The following is a 21,135-nucleotide window of genomic DNA, read 5'->3' as shown; positions in this document are numbered from 1 at the left end:
ACAAGAACCAGGACAGGCACAAGCACCAGCTCCAGCACCAACACCAGCACTAGAACTAGCACCAGCACCAGCACCAGCACCAGTACCAGCACTAGCACTAGTACAAGCACCAGTGTCAGCATCAACACCAGCACAACCACCGGAACAAGCAGATGCACCAGCACCAGCATCAGCACCATAGCCAGCAGAAGCAGAAAAAAAAGCACCAGCACCAGCACCTCAACCAGCACCAGCACCAGCAACAGCACCAGCCTAAGCACCTGAACAGGCACATGCGCCAGCACAATTACCGGTTCAAGCACAAGTACCAGCACCAGCAGCATCATTAGTTCAGACGCCAGGTGAGGCACTAGCACTAGTTCCAGAACCAACAGAACCAATAACAGCACAAGCATTGGCACAGGCACAAGCACCAGTATAAGCACGAGCTGAAGCACCAGAACAGGCACAAGCACCAGCACCAGCACCAGCACAAGCCTTAGAACTATATAGCACCAGCTAAAGCGTAAGCACTGGGCCAGGCACCACCACAAGCACCGTTACGACCATCAGCACTAGCACCAGCATCTAGACCCGAGCACCAGCACCAACAGCAGCACAAGCACCGGGTCAAGAACAAGCACCAGCACCACCACCATCACCAGCACCAGCCTAAGGACCAGGACAGGTACAAGCACCAGCATCAGCAAAAGCAACGGCAAAGGCACTAGCACCAGCCCCAGCACCAGAACCAGCACCAGCACCAGCACCAGAACCAGCTTCAGCACTAGTACAGGCACCAGCTCAAGCACCGGCACTGGCCCAGGCACTAGCACAAGCACAAACAACGTTACAGGCACCAGCACCAGCACCAGCACCAGCACTACCAACGGAACCAGAAAGAGCACCAGCACCAGCTCCAGCTCCAGCTTTAGTACAGGCACCAGCACAAGCGCCAGCACCAGCCCAGGAGCCATGACAAGCAAAAGCACCAGTCACAGCACCAGCATTGGGACCAGCACAAGCACCAACACCAGTACCAGCAGTAGCATCAGCACCAGCACTAGAACCAGCACCAGCATCAGGACAAGCACAAGCACCAACATCAGCACCAGCACCAACACCAGTACTGGGTTCAGCACAAGTAACAGCTCTAAAAGCAGCACCACAACCTGCACCACCACCAGCACCAGGACCAGTACCAGCACCGGCCCAAGCACCAGCACAAGCACAAGCACCAGCATAAGCGCTTGCACTATTATAAGCACAAGCACAGGCACCGACAGAAGCACCAGCACAAGAACCTGTACCAGCACAAGCACCTGCACTAGCACAAACACCAGCACCAGCACTAACACTAGCACTAGTACAAACACCATCAGAAGGGCCTGCAACAGCCCAAGCATCAGCACAAGAAGCAGAACGAGCACCAGAACAAGCATCAGTACCAGCATCAGCACTGGCACCAATACAAGTATCAGCATAAGCACCAGCACCAGAGCCTGTTCCAGCACAAGCACCAGCACTAGGATGATCACTAGGACAGGCACAAGCGCCAGCACCAGCACCGACACCAGCACCTGCACCAGCAGAAGCATCAGAACCAGCATCAGCACCACACTAGCACCAGTATCAGCTGAACCACAAGCACCAGCATAAGCAATAGCACCAGCACAAGAACCAGCATCAGCACCACACTAGCACCAGTATCAGCTGAACCACAAGCACCAGCATAAGCAATAGCACCAGCACAAGAACCGGTACCAGCACAACCATCAGCGCTAGTAGAAGCACAAGCAAAAGCACCAGCACCACCACCAGAACCGCCACCTGCACAAGCACCAGCCTAAGAACCAGGATAGGCAGAAGCGCCAGCAACAGCATAAACAACAGGACAAGCACTTGCAGGAGCAGAAGCACCAGCACCAACACAAGCACAAGCACTAGCCTTAGAACTAGTACAAGCACAAGCACAAACGTTGGTACAGGCCAAAGCACCAGCACAAGAACCGGTACGACCACCAGCACTAGCACTAGCATCAGAACCAGCATTAGCACCAGCACCAGCAGAAGCACAAGCACCAACATCAGCACCAGCACCAACACCAGCACCACCACGAGCACCACCACCAGCACCGGAACTAGGCACCAGGGCAGGAACAAGCACAAGCACTAGCAACAGCATCAGAACTAGCAACAGAACCAGCACCAGCACCAGCTCCAGCACTAGTAAAGGTATCAGCACAGGCCCCTGTTCCAGTACAAGCACCAGCACCAGCTCCCCCATGAGCAACAGTACGGGCACGAGCGCCAGCACCAGCACCGACACCAGCAACAGCAGAAGCATTAGAACCAGCATCAGCACCACCACCAGCAAAAGCGCCGGTACCAGCAGTAGCACCAGCACAAACATTAGCACAGGCCCAAGCTCCATCAAAAGCACCAGTACAAGCACCAGCACAAGCACCAGCACCAGAACCAGCACAAGCACCTGTACCAGCACAAGCACCAGCACCAGCACCAGCATGAGCACCAGGACAGGCACAAACGCCAGCACCAGCACCTACACCAGCACCAGCAGAAGCACCGACACAAGCAACAGCACCAGCCCAAGCCTCAGCACCAGCACCAGCGCCAGCACCAGCACCAGCACCAGCGACAGCGCCAGCACCAGCGCCAGCACCAGCACCAACACAGTCAGCAGCACTAGCACTAGGACCAGCCCACGCACCCACATCAGTACTAGCACCAGAACCAGCACCAGCACCAGCACCAGCCTTAGAACTAGTAAAGCACAAGCACAGGCGTAAGCACTGGCCCAGGTACCACCACAAGCACCGGTACGACCATCAACACTAGCACCAGCACCAGCACCTGGACCCCAGCACCAGCACCAACACCAGCACAAGCACCGGGTCGAACACAAGCACCAGCACTACCACCACCACCAGCACCAGCCTAAGCACCAGGAAAGGTACAAGCACCAGCATCAGCAAAAGCAATGGCAAAGGCACAAGAACCAGCACCAGAACCAGCTCCAGCACTAGCACAGGCAACAGAACAAGGCCCGCGCCGGCTCAGGCACCAGCACAAGCAACAGCACCATCACAAGCACTGGGTGCAGCATAGGCAGTAGTTCCAGCACCAGCACTAGAACTGGTACAAGAACCTGCATAAGCGCCGGCACAAGAGTAGGCACCGACACATGCAACAGCACAAGCACTGGTACGAGCACAAACAGGAAGCACAAGCGCTGGTACGAGCACAAGCACCAGTAGAACCATCGGCAGAAACAGAAGCAGAAGCAAAAGTAAAAGCACAAACTCTAAAAGAAGAAGAAACACAAGCTCCAGCACAAGCTCCAGCACAAGAATCAGCACCAGCACCAACACAGGCACCAGCTACAGGATCAGCAGCAGCACAAACAACAGCACCAGGACCAGCAATAACACTAGATCAAGCACGAGCAACAGCAGTAGCACTAGTACAGCAGTAGCGTGCGTTGAGAAAAAAGCTAGCACAGGCAACAAGCACTGGCACCGGCACAAGCACCGGATCCAGCAGGAGCACCACAACCAGCACCAGCAGCAGCACTAGAACCAGTTCAAGAACCATCAAAAGCGCCGGCACAAGAGTAGGCACCAGCATAAGCACTAGCACAAGCACTGGTACGAGCAGAAGCACAAGCACTAGCACTAGCACCAGCACCAGCAACAGCACCAGCGCCAGCGCGACCACCAGTGCCAGCACCAGCACCAACATCAGCACCAACACAAGCACACGCACAAGCACCAGAATCAGCACCAGCAGCAGCACAAGCACCAGCAACAGCAGTAGCACTAGTACAAAAACCATCTAAAGCGCCGACAAAAAAGTAGGCACCAGCACAAGCACCAGTATAGGTACTGGTACGAGCAAAAGCACTAACACTGGTACTAGCAAAAGCATCAGCACAAGCATCAGCACCAACACAAGCACCAGCACCGACACAAACACACGCACAAGCACTAGAACCAGTACCAGAACAGGCACCAGCACAAGTACCAGCAGCAGCATCTGCAGTAAAAGAACTAGCACAACCACAATCACCAGAACCACCGCCAGCACCAGCACCAGCCTAAGCACCAGGACAGGGACAACCGCCAGCACCAGTACCAACACCAGCCTAAGCACCAGGACAGGGACAACCGCCAGCACCAGCACCAACACCAGCACCAGAACAAGAACCGGCAGAAGCACAAACACATGCACCAGCACAAACTCCAAAAGAAGCAGAAGCACAAGATCCAGCACAAGTTCCAGCACAAGCTCCAGCACAATCATCAGCACCAGCACCAACATAGGCACTAGCTACAGGATCAGCAGCAGCACAAACATCAGCACCAGCACCAGCACAAACACCAGCACAAGCACTGGCACAAGCACCAGTACCAACAAAAGCACCAGCACAAGAACCAGCACCAGCAACAGAAGCAGCACCAGCACCAGCACAAGCACCGGCACAAGCACAGACACCAGCTCAAGCACCAGCACCAGCATCAGCACTAGAACCAGCACCAGCACCAACACAAGAACCGGCACGAGCACCAGCAACAGCACCAGCACTAGCACAAACACAAGATCAACAAACAGCAAAAGTACCCGCACGATAGTTGGCGCCAGCACAAGAGCCGGCACCGGCAAGAGCACCAGCATAAGCATTGGTACGAGCAGAAACACTAACACAAGCACCAGCACAAGAACCAGCACCAGCACTAGCATCAGCACCAACACCAGTGAAAGCACCAGCATAAGCACAGGCTCCAGCAGTAAAGGGAAGAGCACAGGCACCAGCACCAGAAACAGCAGAAGCACCCACACCAACACTAGCACCAGCACCAGCACCAGCACCAGGACATTAACAAGCACCAGCAAAGGAACCAGCAGAAGCACAAGCACCAAGATCAGCATAAGCAACAGCACCAGCACAAGCACCGGAACAGGCACAAGCACCACCACCTTCTCAACCACTGGCACAAGCTCCAGCACAAGCACCAGCAAAAGCACCTGCACCAGCATCAGCAGAAGCAATATCACTAGCACTAGTACTAGAGCAAGCACCAGCACAAGCGCCGGCACCGATCCAAGAACCAACACAAGCATTGACACGAGCACAGGCGCTAGAACCAGCATAAGCGCGGGCACCGGCCCAAGCAACAGCACAATCACCAGTACGAGGACGGGCAGAAGCACCAGTACCAGCACAAGCACCAGCATTAGTATCACCAGCAGCACTTGCACCAACACCTGCACAATCACCGGCACAAGCACAGACACCAGCTCAAGCACCAGCACCAGCATCAACACTAGCACAAACACCAGCACCAGCACAGGAACTGGCACAAGCACAGGCACCAGCTCCACCACCAGGACCAGCACAAACACAAGAACCAGCAGTAGCACTAGAATTAGAAGGAAGAAAGAGCACAAGTGCCGGCACAAGAGCCGGCAATGGCATGAGCACTAGCAGAAGCATCGGCACAAGACACGGCATTTGCACGAGCAACAGCACAAGCACCAGCACCAGCACCAGAACAAGCACCAACACCAGCACCAGCACCAGCCAAAGCACAAGAACCAGGACAGGCACAAGCACCAGCACAAGAACAAGCACCGGTACAAGCACGGGCACCAGCTCCAGCACCAGCACCAGCACCAGCACAGGCCCAAGCACCAGCACAAGCACTGGTACGAGCAACAGCACAAGCACCAGCACCAGCTCAAGCACTGGCACCGGCCCAAGAACCTGCACCAGCACAAGCACCAATACCAGCACCAGCACTACCATTAGTACAAGAACCAGAACCAGTACAAGCACCAGCAAAAGCTCCAACTTAAGCACCAGGACAGGCACAAGCACAAGCTCCAACACCAGCATCGGCAGAAAGACCGGCACAAGCACAGGCACAAGCTCCAGCACCAGCACCAGCACCAACACTAGCACTAACACTAGCACTTGCACTAGTACAAAAACCAGCACAAGCATCGGCACAAGACACGGCATTGGCACGAGCAACAGCACAAGCACCAGCACAAGCACGAACACCAGAACCAGTACCAGCCAAAGCACCAGCAAAAAAACCAGGACAGGCACAAAAGCCAGCACCAGCACTAACACCAGCGCTAGAACTAGCACCAGCACCAGTACCAGCACTAGCAGTAGTAAAAGCACCAACACCAGCACTAGCAGTAGTACAAGCACCAGTGTCAGCATCAACACCAGCACAACCACCGGCACAAGCAGATGCACCAGCACCAGCATCAGCACCATAGCCAGCAGAAGCAGAAACAAAAGCACCAGCAGCAGCACCTCAACCAGCACCAGCACCAGCACCTCCACCACTACCAGCAACAGCACCAGCCTAAGCACCAGAACAGGCACATGCGCCAGCACCAGCACAAGCAACAGCACCAGTACTAGCACTGTTACAAGCCCCAACACAAGCGTCAGGTCTAGCAACAGCACCAGCACCAGCGTAAGCACTGGCACCAGTACAAGCACCAACATAAGCACCAGCACAGGCACCAGCACCAGCACCAGCACCAATAACAATACCAGCAAAAGCATCAGCCTAAGCACCAGGACAGGCAACATCGCCGGCACAAGAACTAACATCAGCACCAACACAGGCACTAGAACCAGCACCAGCACAGTCACCAGCACCACCACCGGGTCCAGCAACAGCACTATAACAAGAACCGGTCCAGCACATACACCAGTACTAGTACAGGCACCAGCACAGGAACCTGCAGCCGCACCAGCACGAACACCACCAACAGCACCAGCACAAGTGCCAGCACAAGAACCAGCACCAGCCCCAGCACCAGCACCAGCACGAGCACCAGCATCAGCACCAGCACCAACACGAAGACAGGCACATGCGCCAGGTCCAGCACAAGTACCAGCACCAGCACCACCACCAGCAACAGCCGAGCAACTGTACAGGAACCAGCACCAGCACTAGCAGCAGAAACAGAACCAGAACCAGCACTAGCTTCAGCACTAGTACAGTGACAAGCACAAGCACCAGCACCGACCCAGTAACCATGACAAGCAACAGCACCAGCACCAGCACAAGCACTGGGTCCAGCACAAGCACCAACATCAGCACCAACCTAAGCACCAGCACCAGTACCAGAATCGCCACTACCACAAGCACCAGCATCAGCCTAAGCACCAGGACAGGCACCAGCGCCAGCACCAACACCAGCACCAAAACAAGCAAACGTACAAGAACCAGAATCAGCACTCGCACCAGCAGCAGCACCAGCACTAGCACCGGAACCAGCACCAGCACCGGCTCCAGTACAGGCAGCAGCACAAGTGCCAGCACCGCGCTAAAGACCAGCATTAGCACCAGCATCAACACAAGCACACGCATAAGCACCAGCATCAGCACCATAGCCAGCAGAAGCACCCCAACCAACACAAGTACCAGCACTAGCACCAGCACAAGCATCGACAACGGCACTAGCACAAGCACAAGAACCAGCCCCAGCACCAGCACCAGCACCAGCATCAGCATCAGCACCAGCACCAGCCTGAGCACCAGAACAGTCACAAGCGCCAGCAACAGCACAGGCACCAGCATAGTTACCGGTTCAAGCACAAGCACCAGCACCAGAACCAGCACCAGTACTTCCACTGGTACAAGCACCATCACAAACACCGGCACCGGCCCAAGCTCCAGCACAAGCACTGGTTTGAGAACCAGCACAAGCACCAGCAACACTACCAGCACCAGCAGCATCATCAGTTCAGACACCAGGTGAGGCACTAGCACTAGTTCCAGAACCACCAACACCAGCAACAGCACAAGCTTTGGCACAGGCACCAGCATCAGCATTAGCAACAGCACCAGCATCAGCGCCAGCACTAGAACCAGAACCAGCACCAGTACTAGCTCTAGAACTAGCACCAGAACCAACTCCAGCACTAATACAGGCACTAGAACAAGCGCCAGCACCGCCTCAGGCACCAGCACAAGCACCAGGTCCAGCTCAAGAACCAGCAACAGCCAAAGCACCAGCACAAGCACCAGTATAAGAACTAGCACAAGCACCAGCAACACTACCAGCACCAGCGGTATCATCAGTTCAGGCACCAGAAGAGGCACTAGCACGAGCTCCAGCACCAGCACCACAACCAGCACTAGCCCTAAGCACAAAGACAGGCACAAGCGCCAGCACCAGCAACAACACAGGCACAAGCACCAGCATTAGCAATATCATCAGCACTAGCACCAGCACCAGCACCAGCACCAGCACCAGCACCAGCACCAGCACCAGCACCAGAACAAGCACCAGTACTAGCTCCTGCAATAGTACAGGCACCAACACAGGTACCAGCACCAGTCTAAGCACCAGGACAGACAGAAGCGCCAGACCAAGAACCAACAACATCACCAACACAAGCAACTGGACCAGAAGAAGCACCTGCACTAGTACCAGCACCAGCAACAGCACCATCACTAGCACTAGGACAAGCACCAGCACAAGTCCATGCACAGCCACAAGCACCAGCAAAAGAACCAGTTCGAGCACCATCAGAAGCACAAGCACCAGCACTAGCACAAGCACCAGCAGAATCACAAGCACCAGCAGAAGCCCAAGTACCAGCAAAAGCAACAGCACCAACAAAAGCACCAGGATCTGCACAAGTAACTGGACCATTACAAGCACCTGAGCCAGTACCAGCACCAGCACCAGCACCAGCACTAGTACAAGCAACAAGGTAAGCAATATCACCAACAAAAGCACCGCGACCATCACTAGCACCAGCACCAGCACAAGCAATAGCACTTGCACTAGTACAAGCACCAGCAGAAGCACCAACAAAAGCACAAACATAAGAACCAGCACGAGCAGAAGCACAAGCACCAGCATAAGTAACAGCACCAACAAAAGCACCGGGACCAGCCACAAGCACCAGCACAAGAACCAGCACAAGAACTGTCACCAGCTCCAGGACTAGCTCCAGCACTAGTACAGGCACCAGCATAAGCGCTTGACCGGCCCAGGCATCAAGACAACCACTAGCAGCAGCAGCAGACTAAGCACCAGGACAGATACAAGCGGCATTACCAGCACTATTGCCAGTACCAGAACAGGCACCAGCACAAGCACCAGCACCAGCCTAAGCTGAAGCACCAGCATCAGCTCTTGCAGTAGTACAGGCACCAGAACAAGCACCAGCACCGGCACAAGTACCAGCACCGGCACAAGCACCAGCACAAGAACAGTCTCCAGCAGTGGTACAGGAACCAGCACAAGCAACAGCACCAGCATCAACACAAGCACCAGCATAAGCACCAGCAGAAGCACCAGAACAGGCACAAGCGCCAGAACCAGCACCAACACCAGCACCAACACAAGCCTTAGAACTATATAGCACCAGCTCAAGCGTAAGCACTGGCCCAGGCACCACCACAAGCACCGGTACGACCATCAGCACTAGCACCAGCACCTGGACCCCAGCACCAGCACCAATAACAGCACAAGCACCTGATCCAGCAGGAGCACGAGCACCAGCACCAGCACCAGCAGCAGCACCAGCAGCAGCACCAGCAGCAGCACTAGAACCAGTTCAAGAACCAGCCAAAGCGCCGGCACAAGAGTAGGCACCAGCACAAGCACTAGCACAAGCACTGGTACGAGCAGAAGCACTAGCACTAGCACTAGCACCAGCACCAGCAACAGCACCAGCGCCAGCGCGACCACCAGTGCCAGCACCAGCACCAACATCAGCGCCAACACAAGCACACGCACAAGCACCAGAATCAGCACCAGCAGCAGCACAAGCACCAGCAACAGCAGTAGCACTAGTACAAAAGCCATCTAAAGCGCCGACAAAAAAGTAGGCACCATCACAAGCACCAGTATAGGTACTGGTACGAGCATAAGCACAAACAACAGCACAAACACTTGTACTAGCAAAAGCATCAGCACAAGCATCAGCACCAACACAAGCACCAGCACCGACACAAACACACGCACAAGCACTAGAACCAGTACCAGAACAGGCACCAGCACAAGTACCAGTAGCAGCATCTGCAGTAAAAGAACTAGCACAACCACCATCACCAGCACCACCGCCAGCACCAGCACCAGCCTAAGCACCAGGACAGAGACAACCGCCAGCAGAAGCACCAGCACCAGCACCACCACCAGTACAAGCACCAGCCCCAACACCAGCACAGGCACTGGGTCAAGCACAAGCACCAGCACCACCACAGCACCAGCAACAGAACCAGAACCACCACCAACACTAGCACCAGCCTAACCACCAGGAGAGGCACAAGCACCAGCATCAGCAAAAGCAACGGTACAGGCACCTGCACCAGCACCAGCACCAGCACCAGCACCAGCACCAGCACCAGCTCCATTACCAGCACCAGCAAAAGCTCCAGCAATAGTACAGGAACCAGCACGAGCGATGGCTAGGCCCAGGCACCAGAACAAGCACCAATACCAGCAAAATCAATGTGTCCAGCACAAGAAGCAGCACCAGCACCAGTACAACCACCAAAATAAGCACAAGCACGAGAACCCGCACAAGCACCAGTACCAGCACCAATACCACCACAACCTTCAGCACAGGCACCAGCACCAGCACTAGCACCAACACCAACACCAGCAACTGCACAAGCACCAGCACCAACACCAGCACAAGCAACAGCCTAAGAACCAGGACAGGCACAAGCACCAGCACCAGAACTAACACCAGCACCAGCATAGGCACCAGAACCAGTTTCAGCACCAGTTTTAGCACAAGTGCCAGTACCGCCCAGGCACGAGCACAGGCACCAGCACCACTACCAGCAACACCACCATCACCTGTACCAGCCTAAGCAGCAGGACGGCAACAAGAGCCAGCGCCAGCATCAACTCCAGCACAGGCACTGGGTCAAGCACAAGCACGAGCACCACCACCAGCATCAGCACCACAACCAGCACCAACACCAGCACAAGCACCAGCTTAAGAATCAGAACAGGAACAATGGCCAGTATCAGCAAAAGCAACGGCACAGGCACCAGCACCAGCACCAGCACCAGCACCAACACCAGCAGCAGCACTGGTACAAGCACCAGCACAAGAACAAGCACCTGCACCAGCAGCAGCTCCAGCACTAGTACAGGCACCACCACAGGCACCAGCACGGGAACCAGCACCAACACCAGCACCAGCACCAGCCTAAGCACCAGGACAGGCACAAGTGCCAGCACCAGCACCAGCACTAACACCAGCACCAGCACAAGAACTTGCAATAGTACAAGAGGCGGCACTTGCCCTAGTTTCTGCACAAACACCGGTACGAGTACGAGCACTAGCACAAGCACAAACACAAGCACAAGCTCCAGCACCACCACCAGTACAAGCACCAGCCTAAGCACCAGAACGGGGACCAGGGCCAGCATCAGCAAAAGCAGCGGCACAGCCACCAGCACCAGTACCAACACCAGCACCATCACCAGCAGTAGCACCAGCCTAAGCACTAACACCATTACATGCTCTAGCACTGGTACAGGCACCAGCACAAGCACCAGCACCACTACCAGCACCACCAGTAGCACCAGTATCAACCTAAGCACCACGACAGGAACAAGAGCCAGCACCAGCCCCAACACCAGCACAGGCACTGGATCAAGCACAAGCACAACCACCAGTATCAGAACCAGCACCACCACCAGCCCTAAAACCAACCACTAGGATAGGCACAAGCGCCAGAACAAGAACCAAGACCAGAGCAAGCACAGGTTCAAGCACAAACACCAGTATCAATACCTCAACCAGCACCGGCTCCAGCATTAGCACCAGCACCAGCACGAGCATCATCACCAGGACAACCACTTGCACTATTACAAGAGCTGGCAATTGCTCAAGCTCCAGCACAAACAGATAAGAGTACTAGCACAAGCAAAAGCACAAGTTCCAGTACTAGCACCAGCACCAGTACCAGCACCAGCTCCAGCCTAAGCACTAGCACCAGAACCAGCTCCAGCACTAGTACAGGCACCAGCACAAGCGCCAGCATCGGCCCAAGCACCGGTCCAAGCACAAGCGCCAGCACCAGCACCGACACCTGCACCACCACAGCACCACCATCAGCACCAGCACCAGCCTAAGCATCAGGACAGGCACAAGCGCCAGCATCAGCAAAAGCAACGGCACAGGCACCAGCACCAACACCAGCCCCAACACCAGCACCACCACTAGTACAAGCACCAGCACAAGAACAAACACAAGCACCAGCACCAGCACCTGCAGTAGCACCAGCCTAAGCACTAACACCAACACATGCTCCTGCACTGGTACAGGCAACAGCACAAGCGCCAGTACCGCCCAGGCACGAGCGCAAGCACCAGCACCACTACTAGCACCACCACCAGCACCAGTACCAGCCGAAATACCAGCACAGGAACAAGAGCAAGCACCAGCCCCAACACCAGCACAGGCACTGGGTCAAGCACAAGCACCAGCACCACCACAGCACCAGCAACAGAACCAGAACCACCACCAACACTAGCACCAGCCTAACCACCAGGAGAGGCACAAGCACCAGCATCAGCAAAAGCAACGGTACAGGCACCTGCACCAGCATCAGCACCAGCACCAGCACCAGCACCAGCTCCATTACCAGCACCAGCTAAAGCTCCAGCAATAGTACAGGAACCAGCACGAGCGATGGCTAGGCCCAGGCACCAGAATAAGCACCAATACCAGCAAAATCAATGTGTCCAGCACAAGAAGCAGCACCAGCACCAGTACAACCACCTAAATAAGCACAAGCACGAGAACATGCACAAGCACCAGCACCAGCGCCAATACCACCACAACCTTCAGCACAGGCACCAGCACCAGCACTAGCACCAACACCAACACCAGCAACTGCACAAGAACCAGCACCAACACCAGCACAAGCAACAGCCTAAGAACCGGGACAGGCACAAGCACCAGCACCAGAACTAACACCAGCACCAGCATAGGCACCAGCACCAGCACCAGTTTCAGCACCAGTTTTAGCACAAGTGCCAGTACCGCCCAGGCACGAGCACAGGCACCAGCACCACTACCAGCAACACCACCATCACCTGTACCAGCCTAAGCACCAGGACGGCAACAAGAGCCAGCGCCAGCACCAACTCCAGCACAGGCACTGGGTCAAGCACAAGCACCAGCACCACCACCAGCATCAGCACCACAACCAGCACCAACACCAGCACAAGCACCAGCTTAAGAATCAGAACAGGAACAATGGCCAGCATCAGCAAAAGCAACGGCACAGGCACCAGCACCAGCACCAACACCAGCACCACCATCATCACCAGCACTTGGCACCAGGTGAGGCACAAGCAGCAGCACCAGTACCAGCATCAGTACCAGCACCAACACCAACACAGCACCAGCACAGGCATCAGCACCAGCAAGAGCACAAGCACTGGCATTGGCTCAAGCACCAACACCAACACCAGCACCAGCACTAGAATAAATATAATGAATTAAAATGAGAAAATTATAATATATATAATTAACATAAACGAAAAGAATTAAATATATATAATGAACTAAAATGAAAAAAATAGAATATATATAATGAATTAAAATGTAAAAAATAGAATATATAAAAAGAACTAGAATGAAAAAATAGAATATATATAATGAACTAAAATGAAAAAAAAATATATATAAAGAACTAAAATGAAAAAAACAAAATATATATAATGAACTAAAATGAAAAAAATAGAATATATATAATGAACTAAAATGAAAAAAAAGAATATATATAATGAATTAAAATGAAAAAAAAAGAATATATATAATGAATAAAAATGAAATAAAATGGAATATAAATAATGAATTAAGATGAAATAAAAAGAATATATATAATGAATAAAAATGAAAAAAATAGAATATATATAATGAATTAAAATGAAAAAAATAGATTATATATAATGAATTAAAATGAAAAAAATAGATTACAAATAATGAATGAAAATGAAATAAAATAGAATATATATAATGAATTAAAATGAAATAAAATAGAATATATATAATGAATTAAAATGAAAAAAATAGAATATATATAAAGAACTAAAATAAAAAAAATAGAATATATATAATAAACTAAAATGAAAAAAATAGAATATTTATAATAAAGCGGTTTCAATACCCATCTGTTGCCCAGCAACCATTTAGCATAACCTCGCATCCGCCATTATGACGGTGATCGTTGATCCAATATGGTGAACTGTTGCAGTGTTTTCGGATGTTCAAATCGGTCTGACCGCGAAAAAAACCGCTCATTTCATCGTTTGCCAAAAATAATAACGCATTTGGATCAGCAAACGAAGGACTATTCTACTGAACGAAGAAATAAGTGGCTAAGTAACATACGACGTGCAGATCTCGAGGGAAAAAAGTTTGTTTGGGTTTGTTCTGATCATTTCATAACTGGTAAACCCATTGCTCTGTTTCAAAAGTCCCACCCAAATTGGGCCCCCACCTTGCGTTTAGGTCATTTAAATGTAAAATCAGAAACTTCTTCTCGCTGGGAAAGACGCAAGGAGCGATCAGGAAAACGTACCGCTTCGCAATTGGAAGGCTTAGGCCGGCCAACAGATGTCGTAGACAACACTGAGTCCTTTACGTTTGACGAGCAATCGACTAACAGCGATGGAATCAGCTCATCTCCAAAGTCAATTTCAATTGGGGTTCAGACGGACTTTACGATGCTTGATATTGAAAACCTGGAGCAAAACTTGTCTTTATTGGAGAACGATAATAAAGGTCTAAAAGAAAAAGTAATTTCTATGATACAAATCGATATTAATAGATTGCAGCAGGATAACGAAACGGTTTCGTTTTTAACCGGTATTCCCAATTATCTCTTGCTGATGTCAGTGTTTTCATTCCTCGCTGACTCTATTTCACAAACACACCGGAATTGTTTGACAATGTTTCAAGAGTTTTTGCTCACTATGATGAGACTCAGGTTAAACTTAACATTTCAGGATTTGGCTTATCGTTTTAATATTTCGAAGTCAACGGCTTCAAGAATTTTTGATAAATGGATCGATGTAATGGCTAGAGAGCTTAAATTTCTCATAAAGTGGCCAGACAGAGAAGAGCTCCAAAAGACTATGCCTCATGATGTTGTTCAAGCCTATGGTCGTAAAGTAGTTGTTGTGATCGACTGCTTTGAAGTATTTATTGAGCGTCCAGGTGATTTATTGGCCCGTGCATGCACTTGGAGCAATTATAAACATCATAATACAGTAAAGTTTTTGATTGGTATCTGTCCACAAGGTGTCATTTCTTTCATTTCGAACATTGAAGCATTTTATAGTCAACATTCCAGTCCCCAGATAGACAAGATAGCAGTGGTGTGCTGTGCTCTTACAAACATTTGTGACTCTGTTGTTCCATTTAATTAGTTTTCTTGTTTTATATATTTTCATTTTTAATTAGTTTCTTTACTTTTGGTTAACTTATATTCACAGCTGTTTTTTTATCTACTTTTCATAGGACCTCTCTTCATATGGAAAAATGCTTTTTTCTATTGAGACAAAAACGTTTTCCATCCACTTTCTGAACCTTATAGTCTAGCAAAATCTAACTGATTAAAACAAACTTAGCAATCATTGTTTTTCAAATGACTTTTTGTTATTGAAATGTTGCCACATGTTTTTGTACCTTATATACTAATATTCTCTTGGTTGTTCTCTTACTATTTTTATGTAGAAAACTCTTTTGTTTGCACACCAAAAAATGTATGTCTTTCCATATCATCTTTTAGCTTTTATCACCAACTGTCTGATGATTAATTTTTATTTTTATAAAAAGTCACAGAAATATATAAAACAGAAAAATATTATCTGATTTTTTTATTATCTCTTTGTTTTGTATAGTATTTTCCAAGTAGTTCTGGTAGGACACAGAGCTGAAAGAACTTTTTTGCTTTATTAACATTAACATCAAAGAAAGACTTGTTGGGATAGATTGTCTCAGTATGTGTTTCCTTTGGTGTCCATAATACAAATTGTGCATACTTTGCCCCAGACATTGCTGGTTGGCATTGAACTTGAAAATAATATTGATGCTCATGCTTGAGTGCAAATGAGCGGCATAAAGGCACTAGCATGGAATCGGCTTTGCAAGCATATTCATTCAGTGAAATTTCTCTGCAGCTTTAAGGACATTTGACCTCAAAAACACCTTCCCCACAGCATTCGCAACATATCAAACCATCTGGGGAGGCTCCTAAAAATGGCCATTTATTGTTTAAAATCAATCCTGCCTTGAAAAACTGAAAATCTTTGTGTTCTGCTTCCATGGCTTTTACATAAGCAGCTACAGCAATGTTCTCCATTTCCAAACCCCAAGCTACAGCGTCATTTGTAAATATGCACTCTGTTGGGTAACATATGGATTTGATCAGGCTCTTGCTTGGGTTGCAGACATCAGTACTACAAGCTTGTTTGAATCTTGAAGCAGTGATTCTACCAGTCCGGAGCCTAAACCAAAGCTTTGACTTTGACTGCTTTGCTGTCTCTTTTTGGATTCTCTGAAGTTGTTCCTCTGACAGTACTGGCAGCACAACTTCAGCACATTTCCTTTGAATAACATCAAAAGAGCACCCTGTATTTGAAGGAGAATACAATTCTGGTAGATACAGGTTGCTGATGGCTCCAAAGGGAACAAAACCTTCATTAAAAGGCTCGGCTATTGACAAAATAGCTGGTCTAGTCCCAAACAAACTAATCTTGTTAAGGAATTCCTTTTGCTTCGTATCTTGACCAGTACAGCAAGCATTTTCCATTTTCTTCTTTTTAACTGGCCCATGACTTTCTTCCTTACTTTTACTGCCAAAATTAAAATCTTGCATCTTTCTGATTGCCCCTTTGAAATCTATTTCTACAACAGGTAGGTAAGGCACTTCTTTAACCGCTTTAGGCAACAGCCATTTGCACTGTTCTTGGGTGCATGTTGTTGCTTTTGTACGATGAAATTCATCAACATAGAATAACAGTGACGCAACATGTGAGCAAGCTTCTCCCAGACCAGCCATACATGTGCAATGGGCTGTTTCTATTTCTCCATCTGCTTTCAAAGGAACCCATGGTTTTAATGGCGTTTTATTTGCATGCTGAGAATGACGACCCTGTAATAATGAAACAATGGCTTGATTTTTTTGTATTAAATGTCACTAACGTAACAAATTTGAAATTTTATCAAATAAAAAGTAAAGACTTTTATCATATGGTGGCAACGTGGCATAGTCTGAGATTACTAGTGGCAGCAATTTTTTTCAAGGAAAACAATGTTCATGATCAAAAAGTAGGCATCAAATAGGGACACAGGCAGAGACAAGAAATCCCAAAAGGCAATACATCCCTGAAGCTAAGATTTACTCTAACCTTAAAAAAAAACGATCCGAGATTTCGCTGCTGTCCAGTTAAGATCGTTTCAACAAAACAACCTTTGCTGCAATAATTTTAGCAAGTTAATTTTTCTTGCACTAATTTCAGCAAGTTAGCTTTCGTTGCAATAATTTCAGATTAATTCACAGGATAAGATCTTTGACTTACCGTTCCTACCAAAACGCACTTATCCTTGAATAATTTTGTTGCCGCTTCTAAAACCCTCCCACTCAAGAAGTTTTTATAAGCTTGTAATGACTTTTTCGCCTTTATCTCCTTCGCCGTCAGGTAACTTGTTGAATAGACAAGGTAATTAACAATGTCAGTGTAGTCTACGTTAGGCAAGTGTTTCATGTTCTCGTCGAGAGCAGGTTTTTTCAACAAGTACGGGTCTTCTTTAATGCACTCGATTTTTGATAAGTACCGAGTCTTCGCTGATGCTCCCATCGATTGAACGTACGACGAAAGAGGAATCTCGCTGCTTTGAGTGGCCATGTTTACGTTTTCGAAAAAGCCGCCTTGCCCGTCAAGATGGCAGCAATATTGGAAACGAGGCAAGAGGGCTCTATTGCAACCGCTCTATAAAGTAAAATGAAAAAAAGAATATATATAATGAACTAAAATTAAATAAAGTAAAATATATATAATGAACTAAAATGAAAAAAAAGAATATATATAAAGAACTAGAATATAAAAAATAGAATAGATATAATGAACTAAAATGAAAAAAATAGAATATATATCATGAACTAAAATAAAAATAATAGAATATACAATGAACTAAAATAAAAAAAATAGAATATATATAATGAACTAAAATGAAAACAACAGAATATAAATAATGAATTAAAATGAAAAAAAAACAGAATATATATAATGAACTATAATGAAAAAATTAGAATATATATAATGAATTAAAATGAAAAAAATAGAATATATATAACGAACTAAAATGAAAAAAAGAGAATATATTAAATAAAAAAAGGAGAATGGCTAAAATGGACTAAAATGAAAAAAAAGAATATATATAATGAAATAAAATGAAAAAAATAGAATAGATATAGTGAACTAAAATGAAAAAAATAGAATATATATAATGAACTAAAATAAAAAAAAAGAGAATAGCTAAAATGAACTAAAATGAAAAAAAAAGAATATATATAAAGAATTAAAATGAAAAAAATTGAATATATATAATAAATTATAATGAAAAGAATAGAATATATATAATGAACTAAAATGACAAAAAAGAATATATATAAAGAACTAGAATATAAAAAATAGAATAGATATAATGAACTAAAATGAAAAAAATAGAATATATATAATGAACTAAAATAAAAATAATAGAATATACAATGAACTAAAATAAAAAAAATAGAATATATATAATGAACTAAAATGAAAACAACAGAATATAAATAATGAATTAAAATGAAAAAAATAGAATATATATAATGAACTAAAATAAAAAAAATAGAATATACAATGAACTAAAATGAAAAAAATAGAATATATATAATGAACTTGAATGAAAAAAATAGAATATTTATAAAGAACTAAAAAGAAATAAAATAGAATATAAATAATGAATAAAAATGAAAAAAATAGAATATAAATAATGAACTAAAATGAAAAAAATAGAATATATATATTAAATAAAAATGAAATAAAAAAGAATATATAAAATGAATTAAAATAAAAAAGTAGAATAGATATAATGAACTAAAATGAAAAAAATAGAATATATATAATGAATTAAAATGAAAAAAATAGAATATATATAATGAACTAAAATGAAAAAAAAAAGAATATATATAGTGAATTGAAATGAAAAAAAAGAATATATATAATGAACTAAAATGAAAAAAAAGAATATACATTAAGAACTAAAATGAAAAAAATAGAATATATAAAATGAATTAAAATAAAAAAAATAGAATATATATAATGAATTAAAATGAAAAAAATAGAATATATATCAAGAACTAGAATAAAAAAAAGAATAGATATAATGAACTAAAATGAAAAAAAAAAGAACATATATAATGAACTAAAATGAAAAAATAGAATATACAATGAACAAACATGAAAAAAATAGAATATATATAATGAACTAAAATGAAAAAAGTACAATATATATAAAGAACTAAAATGAAAAAAATAGAATATATATAATAAATAAAAATGAAATAAAAAAGAATATATACAATGAATAAAATGAAAAAAAGAATAGATATAATGAACTAAAATAAAAAAAACAGAATATATATAATGAATTAAAATAAACAATATAGAATATATATATATTGAACTAAAATGAGAAAAAAGAATAAATATAATGAATTGAAATAAAAAAATAGAATATATATTATGATTTGAACTGAAAAAAAAGAATATATATAATGAATAAAAATGAAAAAAATTGAATATATATAATGAAAAAAATGAAATAAATAGGAATATACATAATGAATTAAAATGAAATAAAATAGAGTATATATATTGAATAAAAATGAATTAAAATAGAATATATCTATATAATGAACTTAAATGACAAAAAAAAGATGGTGCTGGCGCTTGTGCCTGTCCTGGGGCTAAGGCTGGTGCAAGTGTTGGTGGTGGTGGTGGTGCTGTTGTGCTGGTGCTGGTGCTAATGCTTGTGCTGTTGCTTGTGCTGGTGCTGGCGCTTGTGCCTGTCCTGGTTCCTAGGCTGGTGCTGTTGTTGGTTGTGGTGGTGGTGGTGGTGCTGGTGGTGGTTCGGATGCCTGTGCTGTTGCTTGTGCTGGTTTTCGTGTTGGTGCTGGTGCTGGCGCTTGTGCCTTTCCCTGGTGCTTAGGCTGGTGCTGGTGCTGGTGGTGTTGCTGATAGTGGTGTTGGTGCTGGTTCTGGTGCTGGCAGTGGTGCCTGTTCTTATGCCAGTGCTGGTGCTGGTGCTTGTGCTGGTCCTGATGCTTGTGCTAGTGCTGTTGCTTATGTTGTTGCTGTGGGTTGTTCTTCTGCTTTTATTGGTGCTGGTGGTTATGTAAGTGCTTGTACTGGTGCAGGTGCTGATGCTGGTGCCGGTGCTGGTGCTTGTGCTGGTGTACCTTAAAATATAAACTGTGAAATTTTTGTTCGAGTATCTTGCATAGTTTCAGAGAAAATTGCATAAATAAAGATATAAATCAACATTCAGTTAGAGTTAAGGTTAGAGTTAGGGTTAGGGTAAGGCTCAGGGTAAGAGTTAGGGTTAGGGTTAGGGTTAGAGTCAGGGTTAGGGTTAGGGTAAGGGTTAGGGTTAGGTTTAGGGTTAGGGTTAGGGTTAAGGTTAGGGTTAGGGTTAAGGTTAGGGTTAGAGGAAGGGTTAGGGTTAGGGTTATGTTTAAGGTTAGGGTTAGGGTTAGGGTCAGGGTCAGGGTTAGGGTTAGGGTTAAGGTAAGGGACGTTTAAGGGTGTTCTTGACTCTGGTACCTTTGGGTCTTGAAATAAGACCACTTACTACCAATTTTATGCAATAATTTTAGAGTCTTCTTCAAATAGCATCAAAAGACCGTTTTAGGTAATAAATTGCAAATTAGAATTGCCTCGGTACGTCATTTTAACATTCAGAGACGTTTAAGGGTGTTTTTTATTTTTGTACCTTTGGGTCTTTAAATAAGACCATTTGCTACCAATTTTATGCAATAAATTTAAATTATTTTTTAAATAAAGCAA

The 21,135-nt window shown here is 46.2% G+C and overlaps 6 protein-coding genes across 6 annotated transcripts; 4 read left to right on the top strand and 2 right to left on the bottom strand.

Moving 5' to 3' along the window:
• Positions 1-1,443: 1,443 nt before the first annotated feature.
• On the bottom strand, positions 1,444-2,828 carry LOC135687901 (uncharacterized; the record flags this gene model as incomplete). Its single annotated transcript, XM_065204545.2, has 1 exon — positions 1,444-2,828. A coding segment is annotated over one exon (708 nt), but the record flags the coding sequence as incomplete, so codon positions are not given.
• A 2,508-nt stretch (positions 2,829-5,336) lies between these two features.
• LOC135687900 (uncharacterized) lies at positions 5,337-6,986 on the top strand. Its single transcript, XM_065204544.2, has one exon. It carries the CDS (start codon positions 5,475-5,477, stop codon positions 6,981-6,983), a length of 1,509 nt encoding a protein of 502 aa, XP_065060616.2. The 5' UTR covers positions 5,337-5,474; the 3' UTR covers positions 6,984-6,986.
• LOC148960470 (uncharacterized) lies at positions 6,986-8,069 on the top strand. The gene has a single exon (XM_089113165.1). It carries the CDS (start codon positions 7,066-7,068, stop codon positions 7,789-7,791), a length of 726 nt encoding a protein of 241 aa, XP_088969291.1. The 5' UTR covers positions 6,986-7,065; the 3' UTR covers positions 7,792-8,069.
• Positions 8,069-13,825, top strand: LOC135687890 (uncharacterized; the record flags this gene model as incomplete). The annotated part of the gene is made up of 3 exons (XM_089112935.1): positions 8,069-8,696; positions 9,952-10,052; positions 10,787-13,825. Coding segments are annotated over 3 exons (1,671 nt in total), but the record flags the coding sequence as incomplete, so codon positions are not given.
• A 135-nt stretch (positions 13,826-13,960) lies between these two features.
• Positions 13,961-15,841, top strand: LOC135687899 (uncharacterized). The gene has a single exon (XM_065204543.2). It carries the CDS (start codon positions 14,260-14,262, stop codon positions 15,451-15,453), a length of 1,194 nt encoding a protein of 397 aa, XP_065060615.1. The 5' UTR covers positions 13,961-14,259; the 3' UTR covers positions 15,454-15,841.
• Positions 15,842-16,020: 179 nt separating this feature from the next.
• Positions 16,021-17,941, bottom strand: LOC148960469 (uncharacterized). The gene has a single exon (XM_089113162.1). It carries the CDS (start codon positions 17,085-17,087, stop codon positions 16,209-16,211), a length of 879 nt encoding a protein of 292 aa, XP_088969288.1. The 5' UTR covers positions 17,088-17,941; the 3' UTR covers positions 16,021-16,208.
• Positions 17,942-21,135: the final 3,194 nt, after the last annotated feature.

This window comes from Rhopilema esculentum, chromosome 3 (genome assembly GCF_057945365.1).
Source record: "Rhopilema esculentum isolate cy_ngs chromosome 3, ASM5794536v1, whole genome shotgun sequence".
Classification (NCBI taxonomy): Eukaryota; Metazoa; Cnidaria; class Scyphozoa; order Rhizostomeae; family Rhizostomatidae; genus Rhopilema; species Rhopilema esculentum.
Note: the sequence above shows the minus strand (reverse complement) of the source record. Positions and strands in the feature narration are given on the sequence as shown.

Excerpts from the sequence above, each read along its gene's own strand:
- LOC135687900 (XM_065204544.2), top strand. The coding sequence starts at position 5,475 with ATGAGCACTAGCAGAAGCATCGGCACAAGACACGGCATTTGCACGAGC.
- LOC148960470 (XM_089113165.1), top strand. The coding sequence starts at position 7,066 with ATGACAAGCAACAGCACCAGCACCAGCACAAGCACTGGGTCCAGCACA.
- LOC135687899 (XM_065204543.2), top strand. The coding sequence starts at position 14,260 with ATGGTGAACTGTTGCAGTGTTTTCGGATGTTCAAATCGGTCTGACCGC.
- LOC148960469 (XM_089113162.1), bottom strand. The coding sequence starts at position 17,087 with ATGGCTGGTCTGGGAGAAGCTTGCTCACATGTTGCGTCACTGTTATTC.